This window comes from Doryrhamphus excisus, linkage group LG2, assembly GCF_037039965.1.
Source record: "Doryrhamphus excisus strain RoL-2023G ecotype Guam linkage group LG2, RoL_Dexc_Guam_v1.1, whole genome shotgun sequence".
NCBI classification, from domain to species: Eukaryota; Metazoa; Chordata; class Actinopteri; order Syngnathiformes; family Syngnathidae; genus Doryrhamphus; species Doryrhamphus excisus.
The window spans coordinates 8,904,030-8,926,513 of record NC_136358.1 but is presented as its reverse complement, the minus strand read 5'-3'; the positions used below and the strand labels follow the sequence as shown (position 1 = coordinate 8,926,513).

General features: G+C 41.2%; 2 protein-coding genes across 2 annotated transcripts; both read right to left on the bottom strand.

The window, feature by feature from the left end:
• Positions 1-2,529: 2,529 nt before the first annotated feature.
• On the bottom strand, positions 2,530-7,898 carry vgf (VGF nerve growth factor inducible). The gene is made up of 2 exons (XM_058068957.2): positions 7,446-7,898; positions 2,530-6,651 (listed from the first exon to the last, which is right to left on the bottom strand). The coding sequence occupies exon 2, from the start codon at positions 6,604-6,606 to the stop codon at positions 4,834-4,836; it is 1,773 nt and encodes a 590-aa protein (XP_057924940.2). The 5' UTR covers positions 6,607-6,651; positions 7,446-7,898; the 3' UTR covers positions 2,530-4,833.
• A 2,263-nt stretch (positions 7,899-10,161) lies between these two features.
• On the bottom strand, positions 10,162-22,350 carry LOC131126440 (AP-1 complex subunit sigma-1A). Its single transcript, XM_058068973.2, has 5 exons — positions 22,195-22,350; positions 21,262-21,440; positions 15,612-15,720; positions 11,678-11,815; positions 10,162-11,510 (listed from the first exon to the last, which is right to left on the bottom strand). The coding sequence occupies exons 1-5, from the start codon at positions 22,195-22,197 to the stop codon at positions 11,463-11,465; spliced, it is 477 nt and encodes a 158-aa protein (XP_057924956.1). The 5' UTR covers positions 22,198-22,350; the 3' UTR covers positions 10,162-11,462.
• Between the last annotated feature and the right edge of the window lie 134 nt (positions 22,351-22,484).

The following is a 22,484-nucleotide window of genomic DNA, read 5'->3' as shown; positions in this document are numbered from 1 at the left end:
GGGCAAAAATGGCCTGTATGGTAGACTTCCAAGACCAGAACCACAACTAAACATTAAGGCTCATCTGAATTTTTCCAGGAAACATCTTGATGATCCCCAAGACATTTGGGAAAATACTGATGAGAAAAAATTGTAACTTTTGGGAAGTCCCATTGCATCTGATGTAAAAGTAACGAGAACCAACAGTAAAATATGGTGGTGGTAGTGTGATGGTCTGTGGTTGTTTTGCTTCTTCAGGACCTGGAAGACTTGCTGTGATAAATAAAATCATGAATTCTGCTGCTACCAATAAATCCTGAAGAATGTGCTGCAACCAATTGAAAGAAGACGATGCCTTTAATGCCTCTCACGCATGGTTATTGGACTGCACTCAGCACCAGCAACAACCCTCATTTGGGTTTGGATGGTGCCTTGTTTTGACGGACAGCCAATCGGATTCTCCGACTCAGAGCCGGTGACATTTTGCTGCAATTGCTTTGGTAGATATGACATCTCCTGTATCAACATTATTCTTCTGGACTAAATTAGAGTTGATAAGATAAGGTAATATGCACAGTAATAAAACACAGCCGTGGCCACTATCACCATGATGACAAGATGAAGGCTTATTGGTCATAAAAAAAAAAGAGCAGGCTGTGGTGTTAAAAGCAGATCGCTGCATGGCTGCAGTTCTGCCCACAGAGGAGGTGCAGTGATTCACAATGTCACATGGTGAGCACTGGGTGACTCATCCACCAACATCCTCACACAGCAGACACTGCAGAGCAACACACACACCCCTCCTGCACACATGTACATGAAAACAACTTCAGTGTGCAAGTCAGTGAAGCTTTGATAGGAAAAGCAACAGATGCAAACACGACGACTGCGTTGCAAGAAATGAAAACACACCCGAAGTTACCATTGAATGAAATTGGTGTGCAACTATGTACATTAATTATAACACTCAATTGAATAATTGTCATTAAAATACACAAGAACGCAGCAGCAGTAGGAACACCTCCATCCCCAAAAGAAAAGTACTTTTCACTAGGACTGTCAAAATTTCTTATCATGTCGGAATTATGCCCATTTTAAATGTACAGTATTTTACTAAGATGAAGATAAATGACAATGACAGATTTATCATAATAACACACAATAATGTCATTTTTCTTTGCATTTCAGGTATTTGGGTATTATGTACTCTTAAGAATGACATTTTATCCGACGATGAACAGAGAGTTTGTTTTTGTTTGCCACACTTAAATGTTTCATATCATTAAACACATTTAAATATGAATCAATGACAACACAACTGAATACCAAATGGCCCCGTGTGGAAAAAGTAACCCCTCCCCCAATACAAAATAACTGAGATTAATTGAGTTTTATCAGTCTGGGAAAAGATTATAAAGCTATTTCTAAAGCTTTGGGACTAAATGACACTAAGAGTGCAGTGATGACTCATCCAAGAGGTCACAAAAGACCCCTCAACATCCAAAGAACTACAGGTCTCATTGACGTCCGTTAAGGTCAGTGTTCATGACTCCATCATAAGAAAGACACTAGGCAAAAATGGCCTTGCTCTGCTCTCAGACATACAAGGTGCCCGCTCATTAGCATAATGCAAATGAGCAAAATTTCCATCACTGCCTGTTACTACCTCAATCATATTTATTTATTTAACAACCCAATACAATACACTCATATGTGAATTTACTCATCTGTATACACCAGTCATTATTTGCACTATGACCCATTTATCATTGCACTAAAATTAATATATCTGCTCCTGCATATGCTCCTGTGCAATACTATGTGTATATTTTGGATATCTTGTTAAATTGTCTTTTTTTACTCTACTTTTGTATACTTTTTTTTTAACTTGACTACTGCACTGAAAGGAGAAGTTCTCCAATCTCATTGTACATCTTGTATAATGACAATAAAGGCCATTCCATTCCATTCCTTATTCATTCATTCATTTTCTACCGCTTTTTCCTCACGAGGGTCGTGGGGGGTGCTGGAGCCTATCCCAGCTGTCTTCGGGCGAGAGGCGGGGTACACCCTGGACTGGTGGCCAGCCAATCACAGGGCACATATAGACAAACAACCATTCACACTCACATTCATACCTATGGACAATTTGGAGTGGCCAATTAACCTAGCATGTTTTTGGAATGTGGGAGGAACCCAGAGAAAACCCACGCATGCACAGGGAGACTCCACACAGAGATGGCCGAGGGTGGAATTGAACCCTGGTCTCCTAGCTGTGAGGTCTGCATGCTAACCACTAGACCGCCATATATAAAAATATGTAACGGGCTGCTATGTTTATACAGACACACACGCCATCCACAGTGAAACAATCTGTTGATAAATGAAATTAGTTGAATTTATTGGTTTCATGTGTAGCAAAAGTAGTCATTGACATGCACCTATGTGCATATGCAACCAACTCATGTTTATTACGACAACAACAACAAAGGCAACAACAGCGTACGTCACTCAAACAACAACTCCAAGGTACAACATCATTGTTTCTGGTTTTTTTTTTAAAGTTTTTTTTTACTTGTTGCTTTGTCATCTCCTAGGACAATACGCTTTAGATGCAATTACACAAACGTGCACGCTTGCCTCATTTCCTCTTCTTTGATCTCATACAAACATCAATTGATTACAAATGCTGTAACATTCCTCAAGTGAAGCGAATGAGCGGTATCAAATGACAAAAAAGGTCCTAAGGAAAAGTAATGATGACATCACAGTCAGCTTAGAAGCAACTTTCTATTTCCAAATGCAGACAATTAGTCGTGTTGAAACAAATGATACCTTTTCCGTGATGAATAGGTTGGCTGTAAGCGACCTGATCAGTCGTTGGTTACATAACTTCACACTTTCATATAAAAGAGGCCTGGGTCGCTTTGGGGGAAACCTGAATTGTCCTGTTCACACTGACATGAAACATGAAAGAAACGGGAATAGACCTACAGCGTAGCCTTAAGGCTGCGTCTTCATTCATGTACTTCCACACTTAGGGTGTCTCAATCCCCACATAGTGGGGCATATTGCTGAAACAATCTTTCACTTGGTGATACAAGCACCAAAATTGGCACACTTGTGAAATAGAACCTACTTATCCAACTTCAAATACAAAATGGCTGCCATTTTTCAAAATGGCCACCATTCATAGTCGTTCGAAATCGTATTTGCACTAAAATAATGACAAAATAATGTCATTGTGATAATCTGTACATATTAGATAGCATTTGGGACACTTATGTATACTAAGTTGCCTATTTAATACTACAACAGTTAGTAATTATAACAACTACATTTAGTACACTACAAGCCGACGTTGAACCCCATGCTGAGTTTCGCAGCAGTGATGTCACCGGTGTGCCCTGGTTGTGCTATGACATCACTCTCATGAGGTAATACAAACCAACAACATTAATATTTGTAAGTTACAGTCATGTAACAAATACATAGCAGAGGACAAGTAAACTTTGTGACCAGGTAGCTTAGAAGCATACAACTTTTCTGATAAAAACACCAATTTATAGTAATGTATCAGGCTCCATATTGAAAAATGGTGTCCATATTGGAATTTGGAATTCATTATTGGATTTAATAAATTATAATACATTCATTTGGTATTCTGACCATAAAAATATTGTGTTTATTTGAGTTCTACTTCAACAAGTACATGTTTTTCAAATTTGCTCTGGCGGCCATCTTGAAAATTGGCAGCCATATTACATTTTATGTTGGATATCGTACTTTTCTTAAAATATGTATCCTAAACGTCATCTGTGCCAATTTTGGTGCTTGTATCACCAAGTGAAAGATTCTTATGAAATGTTTAGATAATCTGCCCCACTCACACTTCTGTACTTAACACTGTGACTCCATTAGTCACTTCCACTTGCCCACTTGTATACTTAACTTCATTTCCTCACTTCTGTGCATACATGGAGTCTTTTGAATGCAAAATTGCAGTGCACTGTACCCAGACGTTGCCCTCAGAACGGTCCAAATGGAGTGTGTGCAAGTGCTGGACACTTAGCACCCTCAAGAGTGGCCATCTTGGTTACGTCGGGGAGTGGTTGCAATTCACAATTTAAAGGGAGAAAGAAGAGAAGGCAGTGGATAGATATTGTCATCATTTCCTGTAAGAGTTTGGATAAAATGTGCATATCCAGTAACTGCAGTGTATCCAGTGATGTGTACTTATTGGAATGGACGGACTTCCTTCAGGATTACATTACAGACACAATGTGGTGGCATTGGGAATGCTAGAAAAAAGGAGGAAAAACTGATTGTGGAGGTACTTTTGCCCCCTCCTCTGCGTGGGGAGATAAGCCATCAAAGACAAGAATGTAAACTTTGGCACCATGGCAACAAGGTAATTGAAGTGATGCAAAGGGATGAGTCATCCCGGCCATTACAGTGCTCCTTCCCGGCCCCCTCCCTCAAATACTGTACATGAGGATATGGGAATTGTGTGTGAAGAAAATATACTTTAAGAGGGACAAGGGTATAAATATATATTAGATGTGTCTTTAAGGAACCCCCCAAGTATAAAAATGGTTCTTCTTATAAGTCGCTAACATTGCTAATGCTGCAGTCCAAACCTCTCTCGTTATCCTTCCTTATCCCTTGGAAAAGTCCTTCCCGGGGCTTTTTGCAAATGTTCAAATGGAGTTTTTGGATGTTTATACAAAGAGCCCTCCTGGAATGTCCAAACAACAGATGAATAATGTCAAAAAGGAAGTGGGACAAATAGAAAGACATGCTCTCATATTCCCTCAGCATCCCACCTGTATCTTGCTTAGCCCCGCCCCCTTTTCAGTCCTGTGGTCTGTTCAAGAGAAGCTGCTCAATATATTTGTCCAAATGTCCCCTCGGCGCTGATTGATAAAGAGGGACTGCAGGTTTGGGGGCGCTTTGGGGGTAGAAGGAAAAGGGGCGTCTGGGGTAGAGGGCAGCGGGGGGTTTTCTCAAGCGGGGCGGCATCCAGTTGAGGTAACGCTGCTTGGGAAGGAAGCTGTAAGCGCCATCCTGGGAGCGCTGCAGGAGGGTGTTGAAGGCCAGAGCAGGCTTGGGGACGTAGTAGCGGAATGTCGGCCTCGGAGGAGGGAAGTAGATGGGATAGTAGTCCTGATGGGGTTTCCTCTGATAGAAGGAGGGGTAGTGTGTCCAAACCGGTCTCGGCTTTTGGAGCCAGGCTTCCTGTTTGATGGACTTAAGTGGTTTGGACCATAGGAGACGATCAGCAGGGTTGCCCCAGAAGGCCTTGGACCTTGAAGGCTCCTGAAACCAGCTTTTGAGGACATGGACCGCTGGAGAAGGTTGCTTGGAGACCGGGTAGATGTTTGATTTGGTGAAGGAATCGGCGGAGGGCGGCTGTGGGCGTTGCCAATGCGTTAAAAGCTCCGGTGTCATATCCTTCTTCTTCTTCTTCTCCACATCGCTGATTATGTCCACCACGTCGTCGGCAGGAAGGTGAAGCTTGCTGGAGATCTCGATGAGTTTGTCGATGGTCTGAGGGTCAATGTCATCATCCTCCTGGTCCTCCTCTGACCGTTTGTCCGCGGCGGTGTCGGCGTACTTTCTACCGCTGCCACCGTTCTGCTTGACCATGTAGCGGAGGAGCATGTCAGAAGCGATGTCAGCCAGCTTCTCCTCCTCCATCTTGGCTTTCTGCACCTCAGCCGCCTGCCTCCTCATCTCCTCCTGCTCTGCCTTGGCTCGTGCCTCCTCTTCCTCTGGAGTCAACACCTCGTCCTCCTCCTCTTCTTCTTCCTCCGGATCATCACTCTCCATCTGCTCCGACTGTTTAGGCTGTGCTACAGTTGCGGCATTGTTGCCTTCAAAGTCATCCATGAAATTCCCACCTCGGAACGCTGGCATGCTCAAGGCTTTCTGTGTCTCTTCTTGCCATTTCAGCTTCTTCTCCGAGAAGCTGCCCTTGCCGAGCGGGATGATGTCGTTGAAACTGCTGTAGCCTCGACTCTCCCGCTGGCTGGGCTCTGGATCCCCCCCTCGCTTTACGGCCGTGTCCAAACGCGGAAATTCCTTCATCATGGTCTCCAGGCTCCTCAGCTCCTCTGGATTGAGCTGCTCTTCCTCGGCGGCGGCGCCGCCTTGGTCCGGCTCCGCTGCAGCTGGGGGTTGTTGGGTCTGGACATGGAGGGTCTGACTGCTGGTGCGACTCGACACCCGCTCGGTCATCCTCTCCTCTTCCTCCTCGGCCTTCTTCCTCTCCTCAGCTTCCTGCTGGCCCTGAGCGGCCATCAACAGCTCCAGCTTCTGTCGGCCATCTCGGTCTCGCTGGCCTCCCGCCTCCTCCTCCTCCTCCTCCTCCCGCCTGCTCTCGACACGTGTGCGGTTGAGTGCCTCCAGCAAAAGCGCTGCGAGTGTTTTGGGGTCCACATCGTCGAAGAGGTCATCTCCTTTCGGTGCCCTTTTCGTCATACTTCCCTCATCACTGTCGTCCGTATCTTCTGACACCACCACGTTGGCAGACGTGACAACGCTCTGCGTGGTGAGGTCGGCATCAAAGACCCTTGCTAGGAAAACCAGGAGGATAAGGGCACTTGAGATGATGCGGGAAGCCATCACGGGCACTCAGGATGGCTGCCAAGGGGCAGGATGGCAATATTCCTGGAGATGGAAAGACAACCATGACCTCAATGAAGAGCAAAACAAGCCGATTGGCTCAGAGGTGCCATTTCATTCAACGTCAATAAAGTGCAGTAATGCTCAATCCTTGTATGCTACAGTGAATTTGCCAAACAAAGCATTACAAATAGGTCTCTGTATGATGCAGTGCAGTTCTACCTAGAATACATCAATTATCAATTATTATTAAAAACACAACACATTTGATAAAAGCAAACATTTGTCATTTTGTTGTCAGGTTTTTGTGTGCTTGTGGAGAAATCGCTGCAGCAACGTGACAAAATTTCCGTAAATAAAAAAAAAAAATCATGAGGGGAGTGGGTGCAGGATTAGGAGAAGTGACACGTGACCTGCTCGCTGCGCGTGCATGATTCCACGCAACAACAACAGTTCTTACTCAGTTTTTTAAGAATTCAAAGATAATAAAAATGCATCGTCTTCTTTTGGAACTTGTTTATCAGTTCCAAGGGGAAGCTGGAATTCTACCTCACTTGCGCGGAGGGAGGGGGTGGGGGGGGGGGGGGGAGTCATGGTGATAATAGCTGTGACGCTGATGAAGGTAATGATGACGAGGAGGAGAATGACAATAGGCCCACGTCATGTGTGCATCCCAAACAATCACGTCATTAACTCAACTAAATGAGCCACATTTATTTCAATTTGTATTTAAATTGAACTGAAATACAACAGCAACAATTATACACAAACATTTTTTTCTGCAGTGGAAACTCGTAATCAGTGTTTAAAAAGAGGATAAAGAAGTTTAGACGACTTACAGGTGAGTGGGAGCAGTGTGGGGGATTCCAGCATCCACTCCTCAGGACGTCACAGTCTTGTCACGCTCGCAGCCCGCTCCCTAGTGATGTCTATGTGGTGTCCCCCCCCTCCTGTCTTTTTCTTGAGGGTATTCTCCTGTAATTCCCAATAATCTTCTTTCCCGGTCTTGACTGTTTACTTCCACGCAGCAAGGATTCCTCCTCCTGGTTCTGCTCCGTCAGTTTTCGGCACCGCGGACAGCGGCAGGTGCCTCTTATACCCGCCCACCCGTCACACGTGACTCCTGCGTCAAGCGGCCCCCATTGACGTCACCAGAATGGCTCCCATTCATAAGGAATTTCTCTCTCCTCCGGTCAAAGCAATTAGCTGCAGTGCTCCAGCTTCCTGAGTGATTTGACATTTTTTCTTTCTTTTAAAGCAAATAACCATCGGCATTCATGCACAAACACATCATTCACTTAATCAAATGTTTTATTTCATCGTTATAAAACTGCTGCCAGACTACATCACACAGACTCGACAAGCTCCTCCTTTTGCGACAGTTCTTTAAAAGATTAGTTTAAATTAAAGCAAGGGTGTTAAGGTTTAAATAATACAAAAAAGCCCCCAAATAAGCTCCAACTTGATGCTACAGTAAAGCATGTACAGGCGACATCAGCCGGGCTTCCTTTAAGGAGTCAGAACAGGCACAACACATGCATACACACATTATACGGGCGGAAGCTGGAATAAAGCATCCGGATAGGACCGTTTGCGAGATAAAAACAACCCAGACAAATGATTACAGTACAGTATGATAAGTATGCACCACCACCTTGAGGCTCCCCACCTTTAAAAAGCAACTGATCTAGTGCAATAAGACACACAAGGGTGTAAAGCAGAGCTTGCAAAATGCATAAGAGAGAAGGCCTGACCTAATGTTATTGAAGCGTTGTTAACAAAACTAGCCCGCCAAGACTTGCACTAACCTAACAGTTGAGGTATGGGTGTGATAGGACGTACCAGTACATTCAAACATGGCTGCAGTCACTTCAAAGAGTTTAAACGAGGCGGCACGACTCCCTTTACTGTAACATTATGGAGTTATGTGCTGACACTGCCATGTCGTAACAACAATAAAAACCCTCTGGAAACACGGGTGTCGTCTTTGGTTCCTTTTCCCACACCTACACATGTGACCAGACACTCTACTAGGCACACTTTCGCTATGTAGAACCGCCTTAATTCGTGCTGGCAAATAAAAGGTGTCATTAACATCCTCATTGATATTGATTATTCAAACTAAACACAAATATATTACTGTTGTTTGCCTTAGAACAGTACCTCTTAACCAGGGGTCTCAAACACGCGGCCAAGGGCCAAATGTGGCCCGCAGGACACTAGTTTGAGGCTTGATATGAAAGTTTAATGTTAGTGCGGCCCGCGCAAGTTTTGATATGGATGCTGTATGGTATCATGTACCCAGAAAAAATTATTTCATGTTCATGTTAAAGGTTAAATAACTGTTAATAGTTATCCTCCCTATCCGTGTGGAAGTGGTAAGTTTTTGGCTATTAAAGTTTAAAGGAAATAACTTGAAGGCGACCGTTTAGGTCGCTAGCTCTCTAGTTTGCGAGTTAGCATGTGTCTCAAGACCCTGCAGTTGCGCAATATGTTGTAAATAAAAAGAGTATAAATGTGACGATAGTCGTGTTTTGTCATGTCTACAGGGCTCTAATAATGCTTTGTTGATTTTAATCTGGAAAAAAATAACTTGTCTACCCACCAACTATATGTGGTTTCTTAAGTTTTTATTATTTGCCGTTTTATTATTATATTTATATTTATTTATTATTGATCTTCTTTATTCTTGATTTGTTCATTGACTTTTCATCTTATTTTGTGTATAAAAATAAAAAGTAAGATATTTGAGAACAGTGGAATGTTTTATCAGAGCTTTTCTTGTAGAAAATTGGAACCAAAGTGAAATTTAAAAAAATTTTTTGTTTTTAATAAATGTGTTTTTTTTTTGTAAAACCTGATGCGGCCCAGTCTCACCCAGACCCGAGCTCCAGTGGCCCCCAAGTAAATTGAGTTTGAGGCCCCTGCTCTTAACATTGGGGGTGCGGGACAGCATAAGTCATCAATACAAGACCGGCAAAGCTAGCTATTGATGATACAATACAGTTCGCAACCACTTGGTGGCAGTAATGCCGCAGTCACTTTTTTAACCAGTTCCAATGAGTGGGAGTTATGGAGAAGTATTTAACGTTGAATCTGTTCCTGGTGACAGTTTACTACTTAAAGAGGTGCATCACAAATATGCTGCTATTTCAATCAAGGCATGATCTTTGATGCTAGCAAATCAAACCTGCAAGGTTAATGTCTGCATGGGCCCCCACCGTCAAAAATGTCTTAGGCCCTCAAAAAGGCTGTCATGTGAATAGTAGGGGTGTCGTGATACACACAGCACACCAGAAAAGACGATACACGATATTGGGTTCACGCGACGAGACGATATTTTAACATTACTTTTAACAAAACAATAATGACAAAATGGCGGACAAACAAAATGTTTTTATTTCAACAGTGTCCCATGAATAAGATTACTAAGAGTTATTGTAAATCTGTTCACTATTCTGGTTAATATTTGGATTGGTCACACATATTTGTTGTTTGTGTTGTTTTGTTATTGTCATTTTTGCTTTGTTGTCTCTCTTTGTATTGCGCCCCCTTCCCCACATCTTCTTTTCTATCCCCTCCTGCTCTGGTCTGGATGCTCCAAATATGCATAAATAAAATGTAGTATGTAACAAGGGAAGAGTCTCTTACACTTTTCCCTGTAAGAGCATCCAGATCAACAATCCTATCTGCACACTAAACAAAGCAGGTATATTACAGGTGTTTTATAACTGTATGGCTGACATGATGCTTTTAACTGTTCAACTTCTTGCCACAAACTGAAACCATTGTTTTAAATAAAAGTTAAATCAATGACGGTGTTTTTGCTGCTACTACTAATCAAATGATTAGGGCAGTTATATAAAAGACAAAGGTAAAATAGATTGCAGCTTTATAATTGTGCTAAAGAACTACAGTTTGCATGACGCTTAGTGTGATTAATGTAACTAATGTTTTTCATAAATAATTTGCAGCGATTGTGTTTTGATCTGACAAATCTTTAAGTTAATTTTATCAAATGTAGAATTGCCACCGCTTCAGCTTGGACATAAACACCGCCTGTGCTATTGAACTGATGCAAAAAAGCTGTCTGGGAACACTGATGTAGGTTGTACAGCAACGTTTATAGTGTGTGTAAAGCATTTCATGTGCTGTTCCTATCCTGCCTAACACACTGCCACTTCCATGTTACGCGTTTTATCATTCCCAGTAGTGATGCCACAGTTCAGTCTGACAGACCTGGATGACCCGTTCCCAACAGACATCTTTTCTCCAAACCAGATACGTATATGTATTATGTGTTAATATCTTCTGACACACTTAAAAAGTAACTTTGCAAAAACTCTTAATTGATGAGTTTTCTTTCAAAGCCAGCACAGGATGGATGCATCCAGCACCCGGTTTGTTACCGTCATATTCTCCAGAAAAAGATCCAACCATAACCTTCTCCAACCCAGTGTTACACAACATCTAGTCAGCAAACTCACAACTGCATCAAAGTACACAAAAGTTGCAAAACAAACACACAGAAACAAAACCGTTTTTGGTGTATCATGAAGATTGTTGATATTAATGAAGATAAAACTAACTAGGAGTAATTCATATGCACCTAATCGCCAGCCTGTCTTACTTACTTACAGCCTGTATGTAAGCATCCATCTCATGCTTAAAAACCTAAACAGACACACACACACAAGCACATTTGTGCACTTTCCTGCACAAGTCGCTCAGGCGCGCACACACACATAGACGCGCGCACACAAGAGTCCCAAGTTCCACACTGTGGATCATCACAGTGTAAGAGCCACAGAAGACATACACAAGCAGTGTTCAGTCTTATGTGGTCTGCAGAATCACTACGCCAAGCCCATCTCCTCCAGCACGCTCCTAGGCGACTCGTCTTCCTGCCAGAGCAAAAATGACAAGTTTGACACAGACGTGCTAGAGCTTTAATGTACAAAATGACTAGTTTATCATAGTTGCAATAGAATTAATACTACACTTTAAAGCACAATAATATTTGGGCACTTTAAAAACTGTAATTAAAATTCATTTGTAAGAATTCAAAGACCTCCTGCAGTATGTCAGCTTGCTCAATGGCTTTCAGGACGCTTTTCTTTGACGTGTCCTGGATCTCTCCTCCCATCAGGAACTCGTCCAGGATGAAATAAGCCTTCTCAAAGTTGAAGATGATGTCCAGCTCACACACCTGAAGAAGTCAACAAAAAATATACTTTACAGTATATATATCATAAACTTTATATCAGACACATACATTGTCCATATCAACAAGAGACAGTACATGTACATAGAAATAAATATAACATACACACATATTATATATATATATATATATATAGCCTTTTGGTTACATGCAAAAGTATTTCCAAAAGTTGATCCAAAACGGTGGAACCTACAGTGAAGAAAATAAGTATTTGAACACCCTGCTATTTTGCTATTTCTCCCACTTAGAAATCATGGAGGGGTCTGAAATTTTCATCGTAGGTGCATGTCCACTGTGAGAGAGATAAACTAAAAAGAAAAATCCAGAAATCACAATGCATGATTTTTTAACAATTTATTTGTGTGATACAGCTGCAAATAAGTATTTGAACACCTGTGTATCATCTAGAATTCTGACCCTGAAAGACCTGTTAGTCTGCCCATTAGAAGTCCACCTGCACTCCATGTATCATCCTGAATCAGATGCACCTGTTTGAATCAGTAAGACTTTAACTTGTAACATGGCGAAGACCAAAGAGCTGTCCAAAGACACCAGAGACAAAATTGTACACCTCCACAAGGCTGGAAAGGGCTACGGAGCAATTACCAAGCAGCTTGGTGAAAAAAGGTCCACTGTTGGAGCTATCATTAGAAAATGGAAGAAGCTAAACATGACGGTCAATCTCAATCGGAGTGGAGCCCCATGCAAGATATCACCTCGTGGGGTCTCAATGATTCTAAGAAAGGTGAGGAATCAGCCCAGAACTACACGACAGGACTTGGTCAATGACCTGAAAAGAACTGGGACCACCGTTTCCAAGGTTACTGTAGGTAATACACTAAGACGTCATGATGTGAAATCATGCATGGCACGAAAGGTTCCCCTGCTTAAACCAGCACATGTCAAGGCCCGTCTTAAGTTTGCATATGACCATTTGGATGATACAGAGGAGTCATGGGAGAAAGTTTTATGGTCAGATGAGACCAAAATAGAACTTTTTGGTCATAATTCCAATAAGCGTGTTTGGAGGAAGAAGAATGAAGAGTACAATCCGAAGAACACCATCCCTACTGTGAAGCATGGGGGTGGTAGCATCATGCTTTGGGGGTGTTTTTCTGCACATGGGACAGGACGAGTGCACTGCATTAAAGAGAGGATGACTGGGGCCGTGTATTGTGAGATTTTGGGGAACAACCTCCTTCCCTCTGTCAGAGCATTGAAGATGGGTCGTGGCTGGGTCTTCCAACACGACAACGACCCGAAGCACACAGCCAGGAAAACCAAGGAGTGGCTCCGTAAGAAGCATATCAAGGTTCTAGCATGGCCCAGCCAGTCTCCAGACCTGAACCCAATCGAAAATCTTTGGAGGGAGCTCAAACTCCGTGTTTCTCAGCGACAGCCCAGAAACCTGACTGATCTAGAGAAGATCTGTGTGGAGGAGTGGGCCAAGATCCCTCCTGCAGTGTGTGCAAACCTGGTGAAAAACTACAGGAAACGTTTGACCTCTGTAATAGCAAACAAAGGCTACTGTACCAAATATTAACATTCATTTTCTCAGGTGTTCAAATACTTATTTGCAGCTGTATCACACAAATAAATTGTTAAAAAATCATGCATTGTGATTTCTGGATTTTTCTTTTTAGTTTATCTCTCTCACAGTGGACATGCACCTACGATGAAAATTTCAGACCCCTCCATGATTTCTAAGTGGGAGAAATAGCAAAATAGCAGGGTGTTCAAATACTTATTTTCTTCACTGTATGTTTCAGTTGCTGTGGTTTCCAAATTACAATACTTCATCGTGCATCTAAACATGCACTCTGTCCAAACATTAGTTAAATTAAATGATAACTAGCATAGTCTGCACACAGTGTACCAAAAGGTGAGTTGAAAAAGTCTTTATCGAAATGAGCTGAAGTCTGCATCGACATCCACTGTGAATGTCTCCATTTTGCTCATCAAACTTCAGACAATAACGAAATACAGCTCTAATATTTCTAATCAATACACTATGGGAACTAATGTTTTACATTGTGTTTCTGCGGAAGGTGAAGCATGTAACTCTTGTGCTAACTAACAATGCTTTGGGGAACACTGTCTATCAGCAGTTTTTTTTTTTTTTTTTTTTTTAAATACTACTTGGTTTGAATCGTTCCTACCTCCAGGTCTTACAGTTACAGTAGAACAAAGTTATCGTATCGGTTATGAGAGGGAAAAAGTTTACATATTTTGCCTGGCTCACACTTTCTTCTGTCTCTGTGGTGGCAGCTAGCAAGGTGGACTCCAAATATGACTTTTTTATAAACCAGTAACATGTTGTCATTAAACAAAAAAGCAATGCGGTTCGTTCGGAGATCATTTTTCTCCCTCAGGGAAACGTGGTTGCCACATCCATGGGATACATGCTAACTTACTTTTTTTTTTAGGTGTCACTTAACAACCTTGCTCTGTGCTTATGTTCTATAAACTCTGATTTGGAGTAGCTCACCAAAGAATATTGATATACTGTATCTTTATTACTGTGTATTTATCTTCTTTCTCAAGTCTATTGTGGACTTGATGGTGCTATTCTGTATATATTCTATTGGTTGTTTTGCTGCAGTGCATTGTTTAGCTTTAGCTAAATACCTGTATGTATATTCAAATCAACTTTTTATATTTTTATGTAAATAAATAATGTACTAATTATGTAAAATAATTAATTACAGTAATAATAATGTAAAATTTTACTGTAAAGTACACTGTAAATGTTGGTAATCTCATACACCACCAACATTATTCTGTTGTGTTATTTTATTTTTAACAAAATAATATATTATTGAACAATTCATTTCCCATGTATTAGCATTACTCTAAAACAGGCGTTCAATTGCACAATTAAAAGGCAAAAAAACCCCAACCAAAATAGGCAAATTTGTTGGCCCTGCCAACATGCTGTAGTTTACCGTATTTTACACTTTTTTTCATAGGTTGGCTGTTCCTGCGACTTTTACTCCAGAGCGACTTATAAATAAAAAAACTGTTTATGTTACATAAACACTGGACACCTTTTCTGTTCATGATTATTTTTTGCGTAGCTGAATAATCATTGTGTTAGCATATCTTACACCTATTCAGCCTGTTCTCTATTCTTTTATTGTTAGAACTTGCCTTCCAAGAGGATGTAATGTTGGTTTTGGTCAAGTGGTTTGTAAAATAAATTACCCACAAAAAATGTGACTTATACTCCAGTGCGATTTATGTATATTTTTTTCTACCTAATTATGCATTTTTGGCCTTGTGCGACTTATAGTCCAGAAAATACAGTATTTATTTTTGCACAGTTTGCAGATTTTATTTTATACTATTGAATAGTTTTGGTTGCTGACAAACATTTGCCCCACACGTCAGCCCAGTAGTTGACAGTAACTAATGTACAGTACAGTACTACAGTAGTTTGCCATCCCATATGAACTACAAAAGAGGAAGAAAGCAGCCCGAAGGCAATAAAGAACATGAAGGGGCCCAATGTGTGTGAAGAGAGGCCAATATTGGAATGAATAATTGAGCAGCAATACATTGAAAATGAGAGGAATGAATTCAGCATGTGTACTTTGCAAGTTGATTTTGGTGTGCGCTTCAAAATTTTCTGTTTGCGCTCCTAAACTTTTAAGTCAGGGACCACTGTGCTTCCAGTAAAAAGTTAGCCTTGAGGCCTGTCTATACACGCACAAATGCACACACACCCGCCTAGAGTCAACAAAGCACATGCACAAAACACACCCTCAGATGTGTGACTCACGCTGCCAAAGTATTTATCCAAGAGCTCAACAAAGCGGTGGATGACTTCCAGTGTGATCAGCTCGTTGTCCTGCTCCTCCACGGCGCAGCAGAAATACAAGCTGGCGTACCTTTATTTGTGTCAAAACACAAACAGTCAAACAGTCATTCATTATTCATCATTTGTGTGTTTGTCCACACAAATGTATAAGGTAATAACTATAAAAGCAATCTTCACTTGTTAAATGTACTGCAAAAAAGGTCAGTAAGGATAATTCATAATGCCGCCTACAGAGAACATACTAACTCCTTATTTCTAAAATCACAAATACTTCAACTTGCTGATATAGTTCATTTTCAAACAGCTAAAATAATGCATAAGGATAAAAACAACCAATTACCTAAAAATGTCATTCAATACTTCTCTACAAAAGAGGAGAAATATGATCTAACTAAATGTGAAACACTTATATCCTAGGACTACGAAAAGCCATAGCATTTCAGTATGTGGAATCAAACAATGGAATGGATTGCGTAAGGACGTCAAACAATGCACAACGATGAGCCAATTCAAGAAACAATACAAGCAGTTGATGTTTGCTAAATACAAGGATGAAGAGTCTTGAACCAGTCATGATGTGCTATACATGTCACTATATTGACACTTACTATGGTACCCATTATGTCATAGTATGGTCATATCACCTTGTACTTTGGTACGAGGTGCATTATTAAAAAAAAACAAAAAAACAACCTTAAACTGTATTATGGAAAGCAGGAAGTGAACAAATGTAAAAGTTACTGATTGTAAAAGTACCAGATGGAGGGGTAGGATTTAATAAGCTTTGCTTCTTCCTACTCCTTTTGGACATGTGGAACTGTGAACTGATTATGTGATGCACGCAATTGTAATCTGATGCATGTTCAAATGAAATAAAACCATTACCATTACATCTGTCATCCCCATGTAATAGATGTCATACATTAAGGGTCCCCAGCCACTGGGAAACCTTCATAGTGCCTTATAATATTCACATTAACAGAATCACAAATTTGGCCAATAAAAACACAATTTACCGTTAAATGTGAAAATGAATTGAAATTATGCCATTGTGAGACGAAGGAAACTTCATGTGGGGAAGTATTTCCCTGGCGAACCACTCAATCGCGGCGGAATCTCAGAATGTCATAATTTTCAAGGTTTTCCTTCATAAATCACTGCTTGTTTCAGTTAAATGTCATATAGCAGATGAACACAGTGATAGCTGGAAAATGAAATGAAGTTCATAGGATTTAGTGTGCATTAAGTGTGCAATAATTATTTAAACAAACATTTAGGCACTCTTGTTGTTTTATTGATTTGAATACCTTTAACACTAATTATTAGAACACAATAATTGGTTGGGTAAGCTCACTGACCCTTGACCTACATACACAAGTGAAGCCAATCATGAGAAATGGTATTTAAGGTGGCCAATTGCAAGTTGCATCTTCTCTGAAGAGAAGCACCATAGTAGCCTCAAAACAACTGGCAAATGGCCTGAAAACAAAGATTGTTCAACATCATGGTCTAAGGCAGGGGTGGGCAAACTACAGCCCGGGGGCCACATGCGGCCCACCAAGCGTTTGAATCCGGCCCGCCGGTTGCTTTCTAAGTATTTCAACTTTTAACATACAAACTGACAACATGACTTGCAAGTCGGATGTCTTATTTAGTAAAAAAAAAAAAAATGTAAAAATTAAATGACATAGTTTGATGTGGTCTAATTTTTAAAGTGCTCCTGAAAAAAGGGACATGAGAACATACAGCTGATAGTATAACACTTTCACAGATAAAATTTGACAAATAATTAAAGAAAAATTAGAAGCACAATATAGTGTGTGCGTGTGTGTGTTAAATATATGTTCTGGACCCCCGCACAATTTTTTTTTAACTCAATGCGGCTCACGAGTTAAAATATTTGCCCATCCCTGATCTAGAGGAAGGATATATAAAGCTAGCTAAGAGATTTCAGCTGACAGGTTCCACTCTGAAGAACAGGAAGGAAATGGAAGACCACAGGTACAGTTCTAGTTAAGGCCCGGAGTGGCAGGCCATGAAAAATCTCAGATAAGCAGAGGCGAAGGATGGTGAGAACAGTCAAAGTCAACCCACAGACCAGCTCCAAAGACCTACAACATGATATTGCTGCAGATGGTGTCACTGTGCATCCTTCAACTATTCAGCTATTCTGGGAGAGTCTAAACACTGCTCAAATTCTACTAAGGCATTCAACAATACAACGTTCGAGAATGGCTACCTCAGTCCCCAGACCTAAATTTTAAGGATCGGCCGATACATCGGCTGGCAGATATATCGAGCTGATATTTGGCCCGAAAATATACTAATCGAGCCAGAGTTCTGCACACACAAGTGTACCAAACTAAGCTAACCCTTGCTAGCTTCCATTCACGCTCTCTAAGAGGAGATTCTGCCAACTTTCGCCGGTGTTTATCGCCATTTCAACCTGTTTAGATCGGGGGGCTGTTTAGTGTTTGTTTCCATCAGAATTGAGCCATTCACCAGGGACATACGCCCCATGAACATTCCTTCTCATCATGAAGACAACATTCATTCTTCACATTGTCACTTTCTGTGCATAAACTGCAAATTCTGTCTTTATTGGCCAATTGCTTGATTTGTCTGTGATTTCGTGAAGGCGGAAATCATAAAGCCTACAAAGCAGACAAGTGACGGAAATAGATAGATTTTTCTCATGCTCATACACAAGCACACATGTTAATGTCATTAAAAAGCCACCTTTGTATAATAAAGGACCTTTAAACATTATTGTGTTGAAATTCATCTTGCGGAGCAGAGGGGCAAAATATTAGAAATAGACCACAGTATGAAACTACAGGAATAAATGAATTTAATAGCTCTCAGACAGTGCCAGTCAAGCGTTAGCATTATCATCCCTCGCAAGTCTGGACTTCATTACATGGAGCCATGAGAGATTCTTTCTCTGCAGAAAATCCCTCTGCTTCGCTCATCATCCTCTTCCCACACATACACGCAGCCTGCTCGCACCTCCTTTGTTTTGTTTGCCTACATCTCCACTTGGCTCAGTGGAATGAGCACCAATGTGCACTGATGCGTGTGTCTGATGAACAACGTAATGCCGGGTTGAATTTCCCCTCTCCACCCACGTACGGCCAAGTCATGTGCAGCAAAAAACATGCTGTATATGGCATATAAAACATATATTTTATAGCTCATCTAGTCGTTAGTCACCTTACATTACACTTACTTTTGTGCATTCTAACAATACAAAAACAGCTAAAACGATGGAGCTAAGAATGTACATAATTAGACCTGTCACAGTAATCGATTTATAGTTGATAATTATGCCGGCCTTGATAAACCGATGTTTCATTCAAATGGTGTTTCATTTCCTCGTCTCTCTCAACCACACAGGCTGGATGACAAGAGGGTTCACTCTGCATCTGTCTGTGCGCATTTTTTCATACATAGCTTATTATTTACACACATATTGAACACAATTAGTTTGAAAACAATGTAAAACATCATAAAATGTTTCATTTGCTTTATTTTGAAAAAAAAGTGCACCGGAATCACCTCTCTACTGTGTTATTATTGTTATAATCATACAAATAAAAATATTCCATAAAATGTGCAGTCAATGGACAACATCTTGTCACATGCAGAACCCATCTATGCCAGCATGTGTGATCACAGATTTTTCAATCTCTTGACTTTCTGGCACCTTTTACCAATTTACACTGCTTCTCTGGCGGCAACTAGCTAGATCAGGGGTGCGCTGGAAGCGACTAAGGATCGACCGATACATCGGCCGGCCAATATTTGCGTTCTTTACTTGAATCGGTATCAGCCGATACGCGCCTGGGTTCACCAATATATCTTTCCAACGCTTGGTTTACAGACAGGCATCCGCCGGGCATCTTTGTGTTGCCGGAGGACCCTGCAACACACGCAGTCGCAGCACCCCTCCCACACTGCAACAGTGCTGAATCACAACAAGGGTACATTTTCAACTTTTAATTAACCTCTAACAGTTAAACTTAGTTGAAATATTGCCACCTGCTTTGAAATAGGAAACATGAACGCCAAGTGCATGTAATATACGTGCTTGAAAATATATAGTTTAGTTTGTGGGTCTGAAAACCAGGAATGATGCTGAATGCTTCATCTTTAAAAGTGCCTACCGTTGGAATTAGGGAGATGTTGATGTAGTTGGAGGCTAATATGTACAGCTGTTACCAACACCGATTTAATGGCAACGTTGGCAATTCAGTCCCATGGTGTTTGGAGGAGTTTCATTCAGCCAACGCCGGGCTGAGGTTAAATGTGCTCTCTCCGAGCACGCACACACACACACAGAGCGGATTGGAGCAGCCGTGTCTGCTATCAGAGGTCTTTAGCGTGCACAACACAAACTTTAATGATGAGGGAAATGTTTTATATATATCGTACTAAATTGTGTCAGTGTGATCGGTGCAGTCATCACATCGATGCTAGATAAAACTTAAACTACGACAGAAATGTTTTGCAGATGGTTCAATATTTATTCCTTTTAAAGTTGATAATGCCGTTTAAATGTGTGTTTAAGAAAGCTAAATCCTACTGTGTTCAGTGTTTACATTTCAATAAATATTTGTTTAAACTGGAGACCTGTAATATTTGTTATCATTGTCATTTTTCATGTAAATTGAGGCAGCAAACGCAGTATCAGCCACAAATGTCGGCCCAAGCAAAATCGGCCATTGGCTAAGGGTTATGGAAAAAAATCGGTATTGGCATCGGCCTGAAAAAAACCCATATCGGTCGATCCCTAGAAGCGACTTTCAGATTCATGCTGACTTTTTAAAGTGTCACTCAATCTTGCTCTCTTGTCATCATTATAATACTGATGGCAGTGCATCCATCCTTAGACAGCGATGCTATCATACTCCAACAGGTAGAGCGCATTGCTTTGATGTTGCGTAGTTCACCATAGAATATTTGCTTCACCTCTTAGTATTTTGATGAGTGTTCTATTCAAACTGGATGCCTGTATTTGATGACAAATGAGCACACTGGCAACACAGCGGTGGCAGTCCCATGCATCCCTCCACCACAGCTTCAAAAATTCCCAAGGGAAACCCTGACAACATATAACTGGTCTTTCAATATTTATTGACTAATAATTGGCCATGGTCAACCATGAAGCAGAGATCAGTTATTACTTCATGTATTCAATGTTCTAACCGGGACCACTGTAGTGCCATTTCTATAGTCTTGACACATTTTGACATTATTACATTTGCTGTATTTTATATTTAACTCATCCATGAACATGTTCTATTGTTGCACTATGTCCATACTACAGCTCCATTATATTTTTATTATACTGTATATATTCTACATAACATATTGACTTTACATTTCAGCATGCCAGATTTTATTTTGGTTGCCCCTACTTCATTGCTGTTTTTTATGGAGAAAATACAGAGAAGGAACCACTACTTTGACTTGCCTGTATTTCCTGCACATATAGTGCATTGAACTGCATTCTTTCATATTAAGCAGTGTAGAAGATGCAGCACTGTAAATACTATTTTGCCATCAGTCAGGCAACAAAAAGCACAGAAACAAACAACTTAGAGGATACCTTTTATAGACGATCTTGAGGTCTCTCCACTCCAGAAAGCTGCACATCTTAGGCTTGCGTGCCAGCACTATTTGCATCAGCTCCCTCACCATCTTCTTTTTGTCGCGCTCCGCTGTGGCCGTGTACCACTTCTGCAGCCGCAGCTTGCCCTGCCGACTGAACAGCAGCATAAAGCGCATCTGTGCAAAGCAAACATAAAACAAACACTGCAGGTTTAGACGTCTGGCTGCGTGGTCTCCATTCACTGTGGCAACCATGGGGATGGAGAATGTGCTATCCATTTTCTTTTCCACTTGTCCTCATTAAGGTCACGGATGAGCTGGAGCCTATCCCAGTTGATTTTGGCAAGAAGAAAACCATAGATTGGTTGTCAGTCAACATTAATCCATCAGCCATGTATATACAGTACATCCATGATGGATATTCAAACCTGGACTGTGAAACAGGTAATTGGACACCCACCACGCCATGTATGAAACTATAAAAAGCCATCGTAGTAGTAAACATCAACATAGTAGTTTGAACATAGGCTGAATTACACAGTCAAAGAGCAACTTGTTTAACATCTGTCAATCTTTTCTGAACAGGCAGAATAACGGCCTCCTGTATGTCAACTTCATTATTGACACTGTCTATTGCCTGGAGCTCAATTCTTTTCATTACCAACACCCAGGAAGTACAACTCCATTCAACGTTTCATAGGAAAAAAGTATGTTTTTTTCATCATTGTCTCAATACCATGGGGATTAAACAATTTTTTTTAAATTTTTGAACTATATTTCAACCCGGTGTCCGCTATGTCGTTGTTGGGAGATGCCAGGTGGAGGTAGACCAGGTAGCCACTTCCTGGAACCTTACACCTTGCTAGCACTAGCACTAGCCTGTAGTGCTGCTTTCCTCCCGACCCCACCTCGATGAGGACAAACTACTCACCATTTTCCAGGTGTTTGTCGTAGCGATAGCGCGACGTTACACACGAACTCTGCCTGTATACTTTCCACAGGGCAACGGCTCAGACAGCGGCTAATGTTGACACTTCATATCGGCTCCTCTGACAGTGGAGCCCATCGCCTGCTACACTTGGCAGGTTACAACTCCTACTGAGGCTGCGCAGACCTTTTCTTCATGCCTTTGAACTACGGTTGGTGACTACAGTGGGCGGTACACTAACCCCACCTGCTGTCTTTTTGAATTACTGCAGGCTTAATTCTAAATGGCTTGGT

What these genes read in the sequence shown, in the direction of transcription:
- vgf (XM_058068957.2), bottom strand. Translation starts at nt 6,606, where the DNA reads ATGGCTTCCCGCATCATCTCAAGTGCCCTTATCCTCCTGGTTTTCCTA.
- LOC131126440 (XM_058068973.2), bottom strand. An exon ending in TGGATAAATACTTTGGCAGC is followed by an intron (nt 11,816 to 15,611) that starts GTGAGTCACACA and finishes TGACTTCTTCAG; the next exon opens with GTGTGTGAGCTGGACATCAT. An exon ending in AAGCTGACATACTGCAGGAG is followed by an intron (nt 11,511 to 11,677) that starts GTCTTTGAATTC and finishes TTGCTCTGGCAG; the next exon opens with GAAGACGAGTCGCCTAGGAG.